The sequence below is a fragment of the Tetrao urogallus genome (genome assembly GCF_951394365.1).
Source record: "Tetrao urogallus genome assembly, chromosome: 16".
Taxonomy (NCBI): Eukaryota; Metazoa; Chordata; class Aves; order Galliformes; family Phasianidae; genus Tetrao; species Tetrao urogallus.
In genome coordinates this window covers 11311957-11330673 of record NC_136829.1, presented here as the reverse complement: position 1 = coordinate 11330673, position 18717 = coordinate 11311957, and the positions used below count along the sequence as shown (strand labels likewise).

Here is an 18717-nt window from a genome sequence, read left to right as displayed (position 1 = left end):
GCCGGCCCCGCCCCTTCCGCCGCGCGAAGGACGCGTTTCCGCCGCCGGCGGGGGCGGCGCTGCCCGGCTGAGGAGGTGCGGGGCGTCGGCGGGAGCGCGGAGCTCGCAGGCGCGGGCGTCGATGCGGGCGCTTATCTGCGGGCCCTGCCGGTAACCGCCGCAGGGAGGGCTGCGCCGGTTCTTGTGGACGGGCCGGGCGACGCCGAGGGGGCGAAGGGGCTCCGGGGCCGGCGAGCCTCCGCTCGTCCGCGGGGGAAACCCGGCAGCGCCGCCGATGGGGCCGCTTCGCACCTGCGGGGCTCGGCTCGGCGGGCGGGGCCCGGGCCGCGGTCTCTATGGCAGCGCGCGGAGGGACGGCCGGAGGCGGCGGCGCGGGGCCGGAGTTGGAGGTGCCGGGGGCGGAATGTGGAGCGGCCGCGGTAGGGTCGGGTGAATGGGGCCGGGAGCCGCTCTGAGGCCGAGCCGGCTGCCGGCGCCGCCGCCGCTTCCTCTCTGCCCGCGGTCCTTCCCCTCCTGGAGGCTCCGCGGCGGGGCTTCGGCCTGGGGCTGCGAGCCCGCTGCGTGCCGGGCCGACCCGCTACCGGAGCCGAGCGGGGCTGAACATTTGGACGGTGGTTCACCAAAACGAATCTTTCACCCCGTAGGTTGGGGTCTGGCCCGCCCCGGGCTATCGCTGACTGGCGTTACAGCCTTTTTCAGCTCGCTCGACTGATGAAAAATAATAAAGCCTTCTCTCTTTTTGCCTGTTACCACGTTTCTGTGTTTGCTAGGGAGTCCGTGCAGCTGTGCTGAACGTTGAGCCTGGCGCTGCAGCCCGCTCCGCTTTGTGCAGCCATAGGTGGCCCCGGGCTTAGGGTACCAGAGGCAGAGATCTGAGCGCCTGGTTCAGCGCTTTCTGCAGCGAATTGAGTTTCTTTGCTCGGTGTGTGAGGTAACCTGGAAGGCTGTACGCGGCCCTCAGGTCAGACTGCTGACTGCCGCCCTCTCCTGCTGCTGAGTTAGGAAGGGACCTGCTCTGTAGTTGGTCACTCTGCTAATGGCACCTCCCCTCGTTTGGCCTGGGCTGTCCTTACCACCTGCTGGGGGCTCGCAGGGAATTGGCTCTGATGTTTTCAGAAGCTGTGCGGCCGTGCACTGGTTAACTGGAGGGTTCTACCAGGCAGCTTTTCTTTTTTTCATTGAATGTTCTTTCATCCTCCTCATTTTTATTCTGTGTGCAGCACAATTTGTTCTATCTGTGATGAAAAGAAGATTGAGTTTGTGAATAGGGAAATTCTGTTTAAAATACTCCATTTGTTTTAGCTTGCAGCTTCTCAGAAGTCTCTTGAATAGTGTGTTATAAGTGGCTCTGCTGATTTCTTCTTGCTTTGCAGCCCTGCATTGCTGATTCATATGATGGACCTCACTCTGTAAAAACACAGTAAATTTGCTTCTGATGGATTTCAGTTTGGCTGCTTTCTCCCTGCATAAAGCCTTGAGAATTGCTTATGTGAGATTTTTGAAAAAAATATGCTGTGAGAGACCAGTAAGTAACTGATCACAGTGATTATGTGAAACTGTGGCAACTGCTTCTTCACAATAGCTTCTGAACAGTTGTTTTATCAGATACATCACTGATGTGCTGCAAAATCTCTTCTGACATTTAGCATTGTCATCTTATGGCTGCAGACACACAGTAAAATCTTTTCTAAGAACTTGTCAGACCATCTCCTATTAAGTCACTGCCATGAGGTGCTCTTTGTATTCTTAGTCCAGTCTTTATTCTCCTCTATGGAGAGCTGCTGCTGCTGAGGCCCTGATCTGTGCAGGTGCTTCAAGGTGTTGTTTTGTCCCAGACTGACTGAACAGTTTTTACCTTCTTGAGTTTTTAATTCCTCCTTGTTTGGTTATCTGCTCTGTGATGCTGCTGTTGAGTGAAATAGTCTCGAAGCTGTGTTTTATTCGCTAAGTCTGTTATTTTCTGAGTTTGTATGCAGCAGAAAACTGTGGAGTAGTGTTGAAAGTAGTGCAATAGGGCTTGATTGGATTCTGTTTTCCCGATGAGAATCAGAGGAGCTGTGGATATTGTGTGCTGTCCATGGGAGCTGCAAGTGCGCCCCTGTGGTACTTCATGTGATGAAACATGAGATTTATTTTGTGTGAACAATTTCCCATAACATCAGCGTCTTTAATATGTCCTCAAATGATCGTGTTCTCCACAAGGAAGGAGCCAAACTTTGTAAAGAGCTGTAAGGGCTTCTGCCTGCTGCAGTCTGGGCAGTTCTGCTTTGGCGTATGAGATGCTCTATTTCCTCATGTGCTGGAACAGCCTTTTTTTAAAGTTAAACTCCTGATGAACTTTCAGTTGCAGCTCACAGTGGAAGCTGAAGTGTATGCGGAAGACTGTATAACAAGAGGCTGAAGGGAGAGGTGGCAATTAGATGCTAATTAATTGTGGATGTATTAGTAAAGCATTGCAGGTCTTGTTCTTAATAGTCTTTGAGCCTCACCTCTTTACTGTGTGTTTGCAGTGCTTTGAATGCTGGATGGTTTACATGGTTTCTAGCCGTGAGCTAGTTCATTTGTGGAAAAAGTAATTAGCTGTTGTTCTCACAAGCCGACCTGAGCGCTAGAGATGGTGTGTGCTTATGCTGCATGATTGTGATTTTTGAGGCTCTGAGGTTTATCACAAACTTCAGTTGCAGCATGGAGAGCAGTGAGTGGAAATGTGCAAACTGTGTGTCTGCACTTGTAGCTGGTAGATAGCAATCTGTAGGTCTTGCACATTTGGAGCTGTCGTGCAAACTGGCATTTTGTCTGGAGAATCTGAACGGTGCTGTGCTACCACTTCTATGATAGTAATTGCCATAATGGGCTTAGAGAATTAGTTGATGAGCTATGCCTGTTCTGGGCTGTTGCTGCAAAAGTCAGGAGAGTCTGAATGATTTCTGTGTGTGTGTGTGTGTGTGTGTGTGTGTGTGTGTGTGTGTGTGTGTATGGTTAAGGGAAAGGAGGCAAGAAAGATTGGCTCCTGGTATTATTAGGCTCATCTTTGAGACAAAATGGTCAGACAAGTGCAGAGTTGTTATGACCAATGCTAAAGAATTCATTGTTTTGATGGGCCCTCTTGGTTTTGCCTTGTTGTTTTGTCGCAGCATGCTTGGATGGTAGAGATGTCATATGTTTAGGATCTTCTGATGTGCAGTATGGCACACCTGGGAGACCTGTTCTGCCCTTGGAAGCAGCAGGTATTGAGCTTCCTCTTGTGAAGGGACTGAGGATAAATGGATGTAGCATAGGCTCGCTATGATACTAACCCCAACAGAACTGTGTTCCCTTAATTCTTAATATAATTTGGACAAAATTTGCCTCTGAATGAGTTAAAAGCTAGAGTCCAGCTTACTGGTTCCAGTGGGTTTGAAAATAGCACCAGCAGTTTTGTATGAGCTTAGGGTTAGAAGCTCTTTGAAAACCTATGTGCTGCGTGTTAATGTGTATCTGTTAGCAAAGAGTAAATTGCCTGAATAAATCCCTCCTTGGAGTGAGAGACAGGAGCAAGGATAATCAAAGTTTGAGAAGAAACAGGAATATGTTACCATGTGCTTATGGTGTTTGGAGACAGTGTTTGCAGAAGGCAGCATGTACTCAGTGCTTTCTGTTTGTAAGTGAGCCTAGCTAGCTCTGTGGGCTGCACAGGCTTCTTTGCAATACTAATGTAATTGAGCTCTTGGCTAATACTAATTAAGCAGTCTTCCTTTGTGTGACCTCACCGTGTTCAAGTTGGAGTTTTTTTTAACCTGGTGTGCATTCTCTGAAGGGCAGACTTGTTAAGAGAGAGGTAATTTATTGATTCAGAGTGAATTTTTAAGAGGGAGGTAGCTTGATTGTCTTCCCTCTAGAATTAAGAAGTCAAGTATCAGGTGTATGAAATTGCATATTAGAGTCAACCAGATGCACAAACAATAGAAATCTTTACATAAATGTTTTTCCTCTCACTGTCCTCAACACACGTTTAGCCTGATTGGTGCCCTGAGTCTGTTGCTTTTCCAAGGGCAGCTCTTTTGGGATTTTATTCTAAACTAATCCTGTGCTGCTTATCTGAAAGGCTGGAGACATCATTTTGAGAAACTGGCAAAGCTGAACCTGACTTGAGTGGGTTATGGGTAATTTGACTTGAATCCCGCTCTTCTGCATGGCATCCTCTTGGTCTCAGTCATTCTCTGCGTTCAGAGAAGACATAAGATGTGATCTTCTCAGAAGGTTGTCTCAGGAGGTCGCAGCTCTTTTCTAGGCTTGGAGCCAGAGAAAGAAAAGCTGCATTTTGTGCATCATCTTAGAACTCTGAGTCAGGAAGTTGAGTAACCAGAGTGAGAAGATGCTCGCAGGTCTGTGCGTGTGCAGAAGCAGAGAAATCAGTGTGCCTGAGATGTTACGTGTCTGTGAGGTCTTACCAGTCCTTGTTAGGGAAGGAAGAGGCATGTAAACTTTATTTGTTGAGATCATTTGTGGTTCTCTAGGCCAACATCTTATACAGGCCAGGCACATCTTTTGTGGTAGGCTCAGCAGATTTCATACCCTTCTGTGTCCAAGGGCAGCGCAGTCATGTAGACCAACTTCCTGTGCCAGATACCTCTGCAGCTGCTCAGTCTTTGCTGATCCGTGGAAAGGTCTTCCATCTGTTCCTCCTTTTAGTAGTCATTCTTCTTGCATCAGGAAAGCTCCTAAGGTGGCTGGTGTCCCTTCAGGTCTCAGCCTGTTTTAGCATCTCTTTGATCAAAGAAGTTGGGCAAGTATGTTAAGCGTGAAACACTGCCCCTGCTCTGCATCATCTCACCTCTGTTCTGTTCTTTCTCTCTGGGAAAGCTGAATTGAGTTGCCCCAGCAGGGGGTGCCACATGAGCTGGGGAATTGTAGTTTGTATGCTTATCTCCTTCTGGATTTTCTGGAAATTGAGTGTAAAGAAGAGTCCTTAAGGGCAGGACTTTTGTGGCGTATCAGATCTCATGTCTGGAAGCATGAAGCTGTTGTATCTGAGAGCTGCTGGGGGGAGAGTGTCAGGCTTCAATGTGACTTCCTCCCCGTGTCTCTATGGGAGAGAGTAGGGCAAGTGTCTCCACGTGGGAGGGGGTTGAAAAGGAACTGAACAAGTACTTTTCTTTACAGCCTCTTACTACCAGATGAAGCACAAACCACCGTGTCTGACAGCTGTCTGGGACCAAACCCTGAACACAAGCTTATGCTCTAAGGTAGATAAAGGAGTGGAAGATAGACTTCCAGAGCAGATGCTGAGTTGTCTTTTCTTCTGTAATGGGTGTTCATATTTTGAAATTAGGGTGTTAGAGGAAGGGAGAGGAATAAAGCTAACTGTGGCTACTTTGCGTAGGAGTGTCTTGAATAGACTGAGATATCTGAAATTGATTACAGCATCTGTGATCACCAGCCCATGGGAGGGAGGCTATCTGGTCAGAATGCCCCTGCTCTCACATTCTGGTAGAAGCCAAATCTAGGGAACTCTTGTTTTGTTAGTCCTGAAAACTGACCATACAGAGTGGATGCTAAATGAGAGAGTCAGTCTCCTTTTTGTGTGAGAACTCTGGCAAGCTCTCAGAAATATACTTTAGGGATTAATGTTAGGCATAAAATTTCACAGTGTTGTTTTAGCATGATGCCTTGGTCCCTGACATACCAAATGCTTTGTCTGTGTTGAATACGCCCAGCAGACTGTAAGGCTGGTCTTCTTTTGAAGCTTGATGTCAAATGTAACAATTCAAATCATTTTCAGAGATTTGCTCACTGTTTTTTCTCCTAACAGGTGTGGGGGTTGCATGCTGTTGTGAAAGCACCTGCAGGAGTCTGGAGCGATGCCACCACCTTCAGACATTGTGAAAGTAGCTGTAGAATGGCCAGGTGCCAATGCCCAGCTGCTGGAAATAGATCAGGTGAGATCTTGTAGCTAAATGGAGTAGAAGGGTATTTCTTCCATGCGTTATAACTTTTATGCTGGAACGTAGATGCATGGGAAGTGCTGAGTTCTGGCCTAAACCACTGATTGAGCACCTGGGGAAAAGACCCAGTCAGCCCTGGGAGCACAGGTGAAGGCAATTCAGCTGTGTGATTGGGAAGGGTGGAGCCTGGCTGCCCCTCTCTTAGACCCCATTTAAGGGCTGACTGCCACTGGGGAAGGATCTCTCTCTAGAGGTCCCTCTTTGGTGAAGCTTCCCCTGTGAACCTGGAATCTTCTGATACGGGTGTGCAATCTTCTTTTATTATTTTTTTATAGCACCTTTGTATTGTGCTGGTCCTTCCATTATTGTACCTTTGTTGTAACACCCTTCCCATTGTTTTGATCTGTCCAGTTGCTACAGTAGTAACACAGAAATGGTTTATTTGTGCTTGAGGGTATAATATGGTTACTGAGAACACTCTCTCTCTCTCTCTCTCTATTTTAGAAAAGGCCTCTTGCATCCATCATCAAGGAGGTCTGTGATGGGTAAGTCTACTTTCTGTCATGCAGAAAGTCTGTCCCCATGACAGGTGTTGCTGAGGTACTGTGGAAAGTCTTCTGATTGTCAGTGCACAGCTGGCATCGTTCATGTTGCCTGTTGCAGTTCTAGCCACAGAATGGGCCTGCGTTTATGTCAGGGAAGAAGAGAAGCTCTAGAAGATAGAGGCTTTGCATCTTTATTTCACTTCTCAGGATATGTCAGTGAAAGCTACTCAGCATCTCTAAGGCCTGGCAATCTTCTTGCTGTTCTGGAAGTGCAAACATCTACTGAACTTGACTTAGAATAGGCTGAAATCCCTCATGCCAAGGAGAAGTCTTATGCCTTTAGGAGATTTAGTTACCCGTGCTAGGGTTTTGCTTGAATGTTCTTTTCCACCCACCTGTGATCAAGCTGCTGTTCCTAGTTGAGAGGAAGAGGCTTACATATTCTTCCTCTTCCAGGTGGTCACTGCCAAACCCTGAATACTACACATTACGGTATGCCGATGGTCCTCAACTGTACATCACAGAGCAGGTCAGTCTGAGAGACAGCAACGTGTTGGTGTCCCAGGCAAGAGTGGAGGATGCCCTGAGCTAGCATCATGGAGCAATACTGTTACTAATCCTTGAGAGACAGTATCTCTGCTATCAAAAGTACTCACTAGAAGGTGTCGTTCCAGTGAAAAACCTTGCACTTCTCCATTTGCATGCCTGTTGGTGCAAGGACCCAGTGGCTCAATTTCAATAACCTTAACAGGGTTATATGGTATAGGAACCCCTTTACTTCTGCATGCAAGTGTGCACTGTAGATTCAGTTGTGTCACTTTTCGGACACTTCTCTGTAGTTTCTGTTTCTTTTGTCTTTCAGACTCGCTGTGACATCAAGAATGGAACGATCCTGCAGTTGGCGGTCTCCCCAGTAAGTGCTCCTCGCATCCCTTTTTCTCCTAGTGTAATGGGCTTTTCTTTGCCCATTTCTTCCTCTTTCCCCCAGAACTGTAGAGCCCTTAACTTTCTGTGGATAAATCCAAACAGGCATTTTTATTGCATATCCTAGATTTGTATGTTGTAAGGCACCTGACTCTTATTTTCTCAATTCGAGTGCAGTTGGTATCTATCTAAAAGCAAGAGTACTGGACATCATGTAGAAAGAAAAACAGTAGATAAACTTGATCCTCTGGGAGTTGGTCCTAGTGAATTCTTGTTACTGTAACCTCAGTAGGCACCTTTTGCAGACTTACTGTAGCTTCCTTTTAAAAAAAAATTCATAAACCATCTTGGGCAACTGTCATGGCATGGAGTTGAGAACAAGTAGACAGGAGGAAGTTACTGGGCAAGAGATGCTTGGGAAGATATAATTGATCCATGTTTGGGAAATCTTAGAGAATGTCAGATGGATACATAAAGTGAGCTTGTACTGCGCTTTGAATTGAAGGGGTTTTTTTGAACATCATATTTCTTTAGTGGTTTTGGTCTAGATTTGTGTATCCGCTTCCACTCACCTCACCCAGAATAAAAACATTTTCTTTTACATGTTAGGGTGAATACTTTTTACTTGCCTGCCTGTCACCAACAGCAGCCTTTTCTTAGTCCATCTTACAGCAGCTGATTGCTGCTACTTGCTCTGTCAAATGCTTGCATCTCTCTAGCTTTTTCCTGTCCATGGATATGTCAGAGAATGTTGTTGATACTGACAGGACTCAGTCTCCAGTCTGTAATGGCATCATCCCTCCTTCCCAGTCCAGGGCAGCTCGCCAGCTAATGGAGAGGATCCAGTCACACAATATGGAAGTCCGACTTGATGCCATGAAGGAACTGGCTAAACTTTCAGCAGATGTGACCTTTGCCACAGAGTTCATCAACATGGAAGGGATTACAGTGCTGACACGGCTTGTGGAGAGTGGGACCAAGCTTCTGTCCCAGTAAGGTTCCTGTATTCTGTAACTCTGGAACAGGGGTATTGATTAAATAAAACAGGGCCTCAAGTAGAGGCAAATTTTGCTTGTTGAAGTAGCATTAAGCAGCTAACTTTATAGCAAATGCTTGTATAATAATTGAGACAAAATCTTACTTGTCTGTTGTATTGGTGACTTTTTTTTTTTTTTTTTTTTTTAGTTACAGTGAGATGCTGGCTTTCACCTTGACTGCCTTCTTGGAGCTCATGGACCATGGTATTGTCTCCTGGGACATGGTCTCAATAACCTTCATTAAACAGGTGAGTTTGGGTAAAGGGGATGAGTGGATGCTATTTTTTTTTGTGCTTTGACACAGCTTCCAGGACCAGCAAAATGACTCTTAGAAGTTGAATACGAACTGATAGCACAGTGTGATATGGCTCCATCTCAGCTTTCTGAGTCATATTTCCCTTACTTTGTCTCATTCACCACAAGGTTTGCTGGGTGGGCATCTGTTGTTGACCTGATGGTTCATCTGGTTTTAGATTGCAGGATATGTCAGTCAGCCTATGGTAGATGTCTCCATCCTCCAACGATCCCTAGCCATTCTAGAAAGTATGGTGTTGAACAGTCAGACTCTGTATCAGAAGATAGCAGAAGAGATCACTGTGGGGCAGCTCATCTCTCATCTGCAAGTGTGAGTACCCACCAAACAATGGTGTGATGCAAATCAGTTTTGTGAATCTCTGTTAATTTGCAAATATATACATTTATCTTTAAAACATATAAAGATGCTATCTTCAAAGTACTTCTAATATGATGTCTTACTTGAAACTGAGGATTTCTAATGTTTAAATTTAGTGTAACTCAGTGAAAACAAGAAAAAGATTGGGTTGAGCCAAAATGCTGGGGTTGGAAGGCAGTGCCATACATGTGAGTAATCCTTCCCCATTAGTTCCATTGGCAGAGATAAAAGTGTTCAGTTGCTTCCATTGACATGGAGAGAGAAAAAGGACTTCTCTAGTAAGGTTTCTAGCTGTAGCCATATAACAGACTGCATTACCACTGGGCTGTAGTGATGCCTTTCTCTGCTGAAACTGTCATGCTAAGCTCAGAGGTCTGCTGCGCTTCAGCCCACACAACCTTCTTAGTAATGGAGCTATACAGAAATTAGGAGAAATTTATAGACTGGTCAGACACTGGAATAGGCTTCCTAGTGAGATGATTGATGCCCCGTGCCTGCCAGTGTTCAAGAGGCATTGGGATAATTTTTATTAACTTTTTATTAACCCTGAACTGATCAGGCAGTTAGACTTGATGATTTCTGTAGGTCCCTCCCAACTGACTTGTCCTATTTTATTTTACTGGTGATTTGTCAGATTTTGCAGCTCTGCAGGAAAGGTTGGGTGGCACTAAAGTAGCTTACCTGAATCCTGCTTGAAATGCAAAAGGGCAGTAAATGTTCTTACACAAAGGGCCTGTTATCATCTTATGATCTTCCCATTATTGTTTCTGCAGCTCAAACCAAGAGATTCAGACATATGCCATTGCCCTGATCAATGCCCTCTTCCTGAAGGCACCTGAGGACAAGAGACAGGTTTGTAGTTGCTTAGTTAAACCCAAATAATGCTTACTAAGTTACTTCACATTTACTGCTTGACTGTAGTGCCTTAAAAATTGCATTATTTGGCTAAAGCAGACCTCAGACCTTGCTAAGAACTTAATGCCATTCTGAAACAGCTGCTTATGGAGAAAAAATGTCCCATATAATCATTTGTTCCGGAGACACGTAAGGATTCTCAGAAATGAATTTGAAAGGCCTTAAGAGACAGAAAAAAATAATCTGCACAGCATTAATTTTTTTTTAAGAAACTGCATTCTGTATGGGAGACCAGTGGAAGGCAGAGGGAGGTCGTGGGTAACGTCCTTGATGTTGGATGTGCTTACTTAACACGCACACACAAAAAAGGCAGCAACAGCAAAAATACATTTCTGAAGTCATATGGGGATATTTCTGATGGCAAATGGGAGAAATGAAGCACCTGCTCTGAGGGACCCTGTGACATCTCAGCTACATGCAAAATGTGTGTATGTCTGTACTGTGTAGCTTTGCTGTGTTAAGCCTTTCTTCTCCAGTGCCCTGTTTGTGTTTTTATTTTTCTGGACTCAGAGCTAAATCTTGTCTGCTTCTCTTTGTGCCTTTTTTTGCTTTCTGCCATCAGGACAAGCTGCTTAACCCGCTAGACCTGCCCATCACTGTAAGTAACTCAAGGCTGGGGGCTGGTCATGCGGAACCGTAGGCATAGTAGCTCTTCTCTAGTTATGCCTCCTTGTATCTTAGAGACAGTGCATACAAGATTCAGAGAGTGGATGAGCCTAGGGAAAAAGATGGGGGCACTCCTGGGAATGTGCTCAGATTATGAAGGGGAGAAAAGATTCAGTAGCATGAGAAAACTGCATGACTTGGCATGTGCACAAGGTATTAATGATCATACAAGTCTTGCTTTGAAAATTGATACTATACTATTAAACTAATCAGGTGAAACAAATTTAAAACTGGAGACAGTTCTTTAGAAATCTGTGTCTCCTTAAACCTAAATAATTCATTTTCTGCTGAAGATGTAGCCCCTTCAGAAGGGGAACAATGACCTCAGTAAATTTTGCATCATCATCTGAAATTAATCGATACACTTAACACGTGAAGATGAGAAGGAACATATTCCTCTGTAGGCAATTTAGCCTGGATAATAAATCTCATAGCAAACAATTCTGTGAGATGTATTACTTTTTTTCTTTCCTTGAACACAATACACAAGGCCATGAAGGGCTCTGAAGATGATTAAGGGACTGGAGCATCTTTCATCTAGAGGCTGAAGGGACCTGGTGTTGCTCAGCTTGAAGAGGAGAAGGCGTAGGTGGATGTATAAACATCTGATGAAAGGGAATAAAGAAGACAGAGACCAACTCTTCTCAGTAGTGCCTACTGATAGGACAAGCAACAATGTGCACAGTTTAAAACCCAGGAAATTCTGTCTGAACACAAGTGAGGGGAAAAAAAACTTATCTGTGAAGAGTGGTCAAATGCTGGAACAGGTTACCCAGAGATTGTCCTTGGAGATACTAAGAACCTGACTGCTCACTGTGCTGAGCAGCTTCATCTAGCTGACGCTGCTTGAACCAGGTGGATTGGACTAGATGACCTCAAGAGGTCACTTTCAACCTGAACAATTTTGTAGTGCTGTGACCCCATCAGGCAGGGAAGTGGGTGTTATTGGACTCTGTGCTGCACACAGATCCTTTGGCAGTGGTTAGGCTGTGTGTGTGCTCATGCTTCTTACTATACTGTTAAGAACCATTTAAGTGTCTTTGTCCTTCCCACTGTTTCTGTGTTTCAGTCCCCTCTTACTTTCTCCCATGTGCAAACTAATTACTTCTGAGTAAGAATTCTTTGTGTTGCATGCATGAAAAAATGTGAACAGCGGCCCTTATTTTAGTAGAATAATGCCTCTTATGAGTCATAGTTAAAAATAATGACTCAGGGCAGTCTGAAACCACTTCCTACTTCATTTAGTTGCTTCTTAAGATACCCTCCACAAAAGCACTGGCTTATTTTGGTTGTAACATGAGTGCTGCTTGACTTGGAGCTGCTGCAGCTTAGCTATCAGTCAGCATAGCACTCTTGTTTTAGCCGGCTTCTGCTTGTAGCAGAAGTGATAATAGGGACTCAGAATGAGGCTATCACATGTATTTTTATTTACCATACTACTTCTACAACCTGTCAGCAGGGTTGATATGAGCAGTAGGAACAGTCTTGCTGCTCAATCAATAGTATGTTCTGAGTGTATTTGACTAAAACTGCACATCTGCTTCCAGTTCTCCATATGAATTGCATAGGGCTGTGAAGAGATGTGAGACTGGTAGTCCTTTTGGACCAGGTCGTGTATCACCCAATGGATTTTTCTCACTCAGGAATGTTGCTTACATCAGCAAGCTTCTGATAGTGTTCCATCTTGATGTTAGCACTTGTATTGTTCTCCTAGAATGTGGAATGAGATTGCTAGTATTTCAGGAAGTGAATCTTCACAATTCACAAGGGAAGTGCAGGTTAGGTTTTTGCAGGTGTATGTGCAAGTGGTCCCAGAACTGAAGGCTTACAGCAAGCAGATACTTGTGACTGTTTGTCATCATGTCTTGATGGTTGGGAAGCTTTCCTCTTCTGGGGAAAGAAGCCAGACAGTAAAGGAAGCAACAGAAAAATTTCCTTTTATTTTTGTAAACTGGAGAGGTTCTTCAGATTGTCCTTAAATTGACTCCTAAACATCTTTTTAGGAACTGAAACAAAGGGCAGTGCACGTTTTAGAGGGCAAGTTTTGAGGTGGATGAGAACTGAACACTGTGTCCTCTGGTCCTTGTTATCTTGGGTGTGAACTTAGGTATAGAAAGATGGAGAATACTTACTGAAGGAGCCTTTTGTACATCACAGGTTCTCAGGGCAACCCACAGTATGCTCCCTGCAGCCATATCTTCTGATACCCAAGTATTGTTAGATGTTCAGTGTTAAGCTAAATTTTCTTCTATTCTTGGTTTACCTTAGTGCCTTCCTCCACATTAATGATGTTTTGTATGGGAGCCATCCATGAATTGTGCCATGGTAAAGATGACCATTGCATCCCAACTTAACTGCTTGCTTTGTGGTGAGACCCCATGCTAAATTGACAGTCTGTGGTGAAAGCACTTTGTCATTTGTCAGCGCTGTCTCCGATTCATAGGCTTCATTCTTTTCCTCCTTTCTGCGTGATGTGGATTTCTTGCTTATGTTTCACTCATTTTTATTTCATCTCTGAATCTCCAACAGGAAATGGCTAATTCATTTGCCCAGAAGCACCTGAGATCTATAATCCTGAATGTGAGTATGTCTGAAAAGGCTGAACGCTTTCTAATGTTTTCTTAATAAAAGTCTCGCTTGTGCACAGTTTAAAGTCTGCTGCCATCACAGCACTTCGGGAAAGTGAAATTGGATCTACTTGTTCAAAAGGGAGTTACCAGCCTGCTTCTTCCTGCTGTTACAGAGCATTATCATTATGCTTCTGATGGAATATGAGGTTAAGCAGTTGAACCTTCATATGCAGAGATGTAGATGCAACCTGGCATATTGCCTGCAGCTAATACTTCACTGTCCATTTGTATTATATTCATTCCATCCCTTCTCTTTTTTTTTTCTTTTTCTTTTGCAGCATGTGATCAGAGGAAACCGCCCAATTAAAACAGAAATGGCTCATCAGCTGTATGTGCTGCAGGTCCTGACATTTAATCTTCTGGAGGAGAGAATGATGACCAAGATGGATCCCAATGATCAGGTCACTATTAGAGCTGATAGAAAGTAGAAGGGGCCTTATTCCTGAGATGCTTTACTCTGCTGAATTTGCAGCAGACTGTATATAAGGTGAAACTGCTGCTCACACTGTGGTCTTTGAGCTTCTTGTATGCTCATGACTGACTTGCCGTGTGCTGTGGGGCTTTTACAGGTACAGTTGTTGCTGGAAGACATGTGTTTTCCTGATCAGTGTGATGCTAGCTGTCAAACTGATTCCTCTGCCTCAGTTGAGGGCATGTCCTTTTTGATACTTTTCTTTGCAATGTGCATGGAAGCTGGACAGTTATTAAGAATTCTGTTACTTAAGTATTAAATACATTGCAGTCTTAAACAAGAAGTACCTTAGCATTATCTGAATCCTTAAAGATTGCCTGTAAGTAAACCTAGGGCAGTTAAAGGATAACACAAATGAACATGGTGTAATATCCATTATACTGAAACTTGCCATTTTGAACTGGGTTGCCTCATTTTATGTAATGTCAATGACCTTTGGCACCTCCTTGTGTTCACTGTGTGAACTCTGGAGAGAGGTGGGTTTTGTGTTATGGGAAAACGGTGCCCTGCTGCTTGCTTGCATGTTACCATTTCCTTCCCTTCCGTCCCTCAGGCACAGAGAGACATCATATTTGAGTTGAGAAGAATTGCATTTGATGCGGAGTCTGACAGCAACACCATCCCTGGCAGTGGAACAGAGAAACGCAAAGCCATGTATACCAAGGACTACAAGATGCTGGGATTCACTGTATGCACCTAGAGGGTGGGATGGGGTGGAGGGGGAGGAACAGAAACAGCTGTTTGCTTCACCATGTTTCTATATCTGACTTGCAGAAACTCAACTAAACTCAGATTTCCAGAACAGATTATTATGAACTTACTGTTTGGATAAGTGCAAGGGCTCATTAGGCACATCCTCTGAAGATACTTATTCTTGAAGAACTCAGAATTGGCCTCTTTTCTAGAAAGTTTAGATAGCAGGTGTCCTAAGTTACCTGTTGGCTAGATGTGAGGGAGTACTTGATAGGCAGGCTGTTGTAAAATGAATTTGGGGAAGAGTCTCATAGCATTTCTTTGGGCTAATTTCTTTGGTTTATTTCTGCACGCTTTGCAGAATCACATCAATCCAGCTATGGATTTTACTCAGACTCCTCCAGGGATGTTGGCATTGGATAACATGCTGTACTTGGCCAAGTTTCATCAGGACACCTATATCAGGGTAAGCAAAGCTGCTGTTCTTTGCAAGTAGCAGCACCTCAGCAACACTTCTGGCTATTTCTTCTGCCCTCTTCCTTTAGATCGTTCTGGAGAACAGCAGTCGAGAAGATAAACATGAGTGTCCCTTTGGACGCAGTGCCATTGAGCTTACCAGGATGCTTTGTGAGATCCTACAAGTTGGGGAACTCCGTAAGTAACATTATCCTGCAGTCTCCTGAGTGCCTGGGCTGATGTTTCCTGGGTTAACATACAGATTGGTGAAGATTCCCGACCTTTTGTACTTTGGTTCTGCCTTGTAAGGACAGGGGTAGCTTGGAATTGCATTGTCAGTTTCCCCATAATACTAGTATTGAATTTAAATAAGAAAATTTGTTGTATGTGTTCTGGTTCTTGTTAAAAAACTGAAGCAAGTGGAAGACTCCAGCTTTCTGAAGCTTCATTAGGATGATGTAAGAAAATCATTCTAGAAACCGTCATAAATTTAAAAGTCAAGTAGCTGTGAGAGTCTCAAAAAAGAAAAACAAAAACATTCTAAAGCAATTAGCAACTATAAGAAATTCTGTCAGAGGAAAATGGGAAACAACTGCAAGCAGTCATCTGGGGAGGCTAGTCCAAAAGGGTGCATCCATTGCAGAGGCTTGCATGATGAAGTCTGGGGATAGTTGCCATAGTTCCCAACAGACTGCCTATGGGGAGACAAAGCATTGAACTGTCCTTATCTCTTTGAGTAAGTACCATTGTACACCACTGCCTTTCTGTCACTGTGGTGGATTGTAGTTACTTCTATTAGCTGTTGTTCTGTATATTCATGTGATTGTGGTTTCTGTTTATTCCTGAAGCTAATGAAGGCCGGAACGACTATCACCCCATGTTCTTCACTCACGACCGTGCATTTGAGGAGCTGTTTGCCATTTGCATCCAGCTGTTGAACAAGACCTGGAAAGAAATGAGGGCAACAGCAGAAGATTTTAATAAGGTCTGTCAGAGTGAGGAGGCCTTGTAGAATTGTTTGCAGAACAGTGTGTTCACTCATCCTTGGTTGCGTGACAAGTATACTTGGATAAAGAGATGGGGGTGGAGAGTACATCAGGGCTTCGATGTGGGCTGTAAAGGATAGTCCAGTCTTTATTTGGTATGACCTGAGATCATTCTTTATTTTGGATCTTCAGAGCCACTAGTACACTGACACTCCTGGCCATGGCTACGTTTTTTGATGCCACTGAGCTGAGCCCTAGATCTTTTCTGCCATTAAACAGCAAAAGTGTGACTTCTCACCCTGCCTATTTCAGGTTATGCAGGTTGTGAGGGAACAGATCACACGGGCTCTCCCCTCCAAACCCAACTCTTTGGACCAGTTCAAGAGTAAACTGCGCAGCCTGAGCTATTCTGAGATTCTGCGACTACGCCAGTCTGAGAGAATGAGCCAGGATGACTTCCAGTCACCTCCTATTGTGTAAGCGCCCAACAAGAACAATTCCCTATGCCTGTTGTTGTCACTAGTTCCTGCTTTACTCTTTCATGTTCGATTGCCAGGGAGCTGAGAGAGAAAATCCAGCCTGAGATCTTGGAGCTGATAAAGCAGCAGCGCCTGAACAGGCTCTGTGAGGGAAGCAGCTTTCGAAAAATTGGAAATCGCAGAAGACAAGGTGAGGTGACAGCGTGTACTGCGTTTCTTCACGTGAGCTGTAGGCAAAAAATACCTAATGGATTAACTTGTCAGCAGCGTGTTTCCAGAAAGGGAAGCTGGCAACCTGATCTGTCTGTAGCAACCAGTAGTTTGGGATGGAAGAAACGTGTGTTTCTGAGAATACAGCCATCTCCTCATAAACAGCCAGTAATGCTGAGGAATTGAAGGGGTAGAGAGATTGGTCAGTGGCTGTGAGATCTCAGGTGAACGATCCTGCTCAGCCTGCTCTATTTTTTTCTGAGTTCCAGAAAGATTTTGGTATTGTCGCCTTGCTCTGAACCACAAAGTGCTACACTATGGAGATCTGGAAGACAATGCCCAGGGGGAAGTGACCTTTGAATCACTGCAGGAAAAAAGTAAGTCCCAATTACTGCTCTCTGAACACAGTAAGTGTTCTGTGCGTTGCCATCTAGTGGTTCTAATGAGGACCATCCCAGAAAAAAGGATGACTGTGGCTGAAGCTCCTAACGACCATGAGATACATATTTGACCCTTGCACAAATCCTTTGAGCTCTGTCAGTTGCTTGGCATTTCTTAGAACAGACAACTGTAGGGATGTGCTGCTCGTAATGTGTCTTGGAAAACAGCAGTAATGAGTTAGAGAACAGGAAAAATGCTCAGTTGCAAAGACAAAACAAAGTGCTGTCTCTTGATAAGTGTTTCCTCTGTGTGAGTTTTACTTTTCCACTGTTAGTTCCAGTTGCAGATATCAAAGCCATTGTCACGGGGAAGGATTGTCCACACATGAAGGAGAAAAGTGCACTGAAGCAGAACAAGGTAACTGCTCTGTTTTTTGCCTATAAATAATACCTAAAGGTATGGAGATATGAAGGCCAGAAACAAACATGAAGAGCAATTGGTCTTCTCAATTGGCAACTTCTCATTGCCCTGCTTCAAAACAGAAACAAAAACCAAAACAATTATCTGGACTTCTTCCATATGATTGAAGTGTGCTGTGAGCTTTTATGCCAGTTGTTCTGTAGGCCACTAATGCTGCTATAGGGAGGTGTACTGAGCTGCAGCAAGACTGCTGTTCTTGTGTGAGCATTCTGAAAGCAACGTGATGTTTTGTTCCACCAGTGAGTGAGAGATTCTTTTCTATTCAGGAAGTGTTAGAATTGGCCTTCTCGATTCTGTATGACCCAGATGAGACCTTAAACTTCATCGCACCTAATAAATATGAGGTAAGAAGCACAGCAATTAACTACAGAATCATAAAATAATTCTTGAGTTGAAAGGAACCCACAAGGCTCATCCAACTGAACTGCTGGCTCCACACAGGAAAAGCACAATTCAAACCCTGTGCCTGAGTGTTGTCCAAGCTTGTTGAACTCTGGCAGGTGTGTGGCCATGACCACTTCCCTATGGAGTGAAGGGACAGAATATAAAACAAGTCTATTGCAGGAGGCTAAGCACAGTCAGTTGAGCCTCATTGAAAAGGCATTCTTCGTTTTGTCCCATTTAGTCCCTTGTTCCTTCTTTCCTGTTTGCTTTTTGTGCTGTTAGGCCCCACTAGAAGCTCTTGTCACTCCCTGTGGAGCCTTGGGCTCATGCTTACCACCTCTGGGTTTCTGACTTAGTTTGGAATCTGTGCGCTCTGCTTTGTTGTTTTTCTGTTGGGTTTTGCAGTTTGCCCCCCTATTTTGGAGCTGTGTAGGGGAATCAATAATGCCTGGAGTTGTCAGCTGTCCTCTTCTCCGCAGTACTGTATCTGGATCGATGGGCTTAACGCTCTCCTGGGTAAGGACATGTCCAGCGAGCTGACAAGGAGCGACCTGGACACGCTGCTGAGCATGGAGATGAAGCTGCGGCTGCTGGACTTGGAGAACATCCAGATCCCCGAGGCGCCGCCGCCCATCCCCAAGGAGCCGAGCAGCTACGACTTCGTGTACCACTACGGCTGACGGGGGCTGCGGTCCGGCCCGCTGGAAGCTCCCGGTGCGCGGCCGTCCCGGGCGTTCGGCCGCCGTGCGACTTTTGTACGAGTTCCAATAATAACCAATAGCACGGCAGCGGCTCCCGGGCCTCCTTCCTTCCGCCCGCCTCAGGCCCCGCCTTCCGCCGCGTCGTCAGCGGCGCGGCCCGG

At 45.0% G+C, this 18717-nt stretch overlaps 1 protein-coding gene across 2 annotated transcripts; it reads left to right on the top strand.

Moving 5' to 3' along the window:
• Positions 1 to 5840: 5840 nt before the first annotated feature.
• ELMO2 (engulfment and cell motility 2) lies at positions 5841 to 18535 on the top strand (the record flags this gene model as incomplete). 2 transcript variants are annotated; one of them, XM_079543327.1, is made up of 21 exons in its annotated part: positions 5841 to 5918; positions 6429 to 6469; positions 6926 to 6998; positions 7332 to 7382; positions 8204 to 8385; positions 8579 to 8678; positions 8904 to 9055; positions 9877 to 9955; positions 10581 to 10616; positions 13214 to 13264; positions 13593 to 13715; positions 14340 to 14474; positions 14841 to 14945; positions 15025 to 15133; positions 15784 to 15920; positions 16234 to 16397; positions 16478 to 16590; positions 16880 to 16987; positions 17326 to 17408; positions 17738 to 17815; positions 18335 to 18535. In XM_079543327.1, 21 exons carry the CDS (start codon positions 5841 to 5843, stop codon positions 18533 to 18535), a joined length of 2199 nt encoding a protein of 732 aa, XP_079399453.1. The 2 variants fall into 2 exon arrangements, with proteins under 2 accessions (XP_079399453.1, XP_079399454.1); XM_079543328.1 differs by lacking the exon at positions 10581 to 10616.
• Positions 18536 to 18717: the final 182 nt, after the last annotated feature.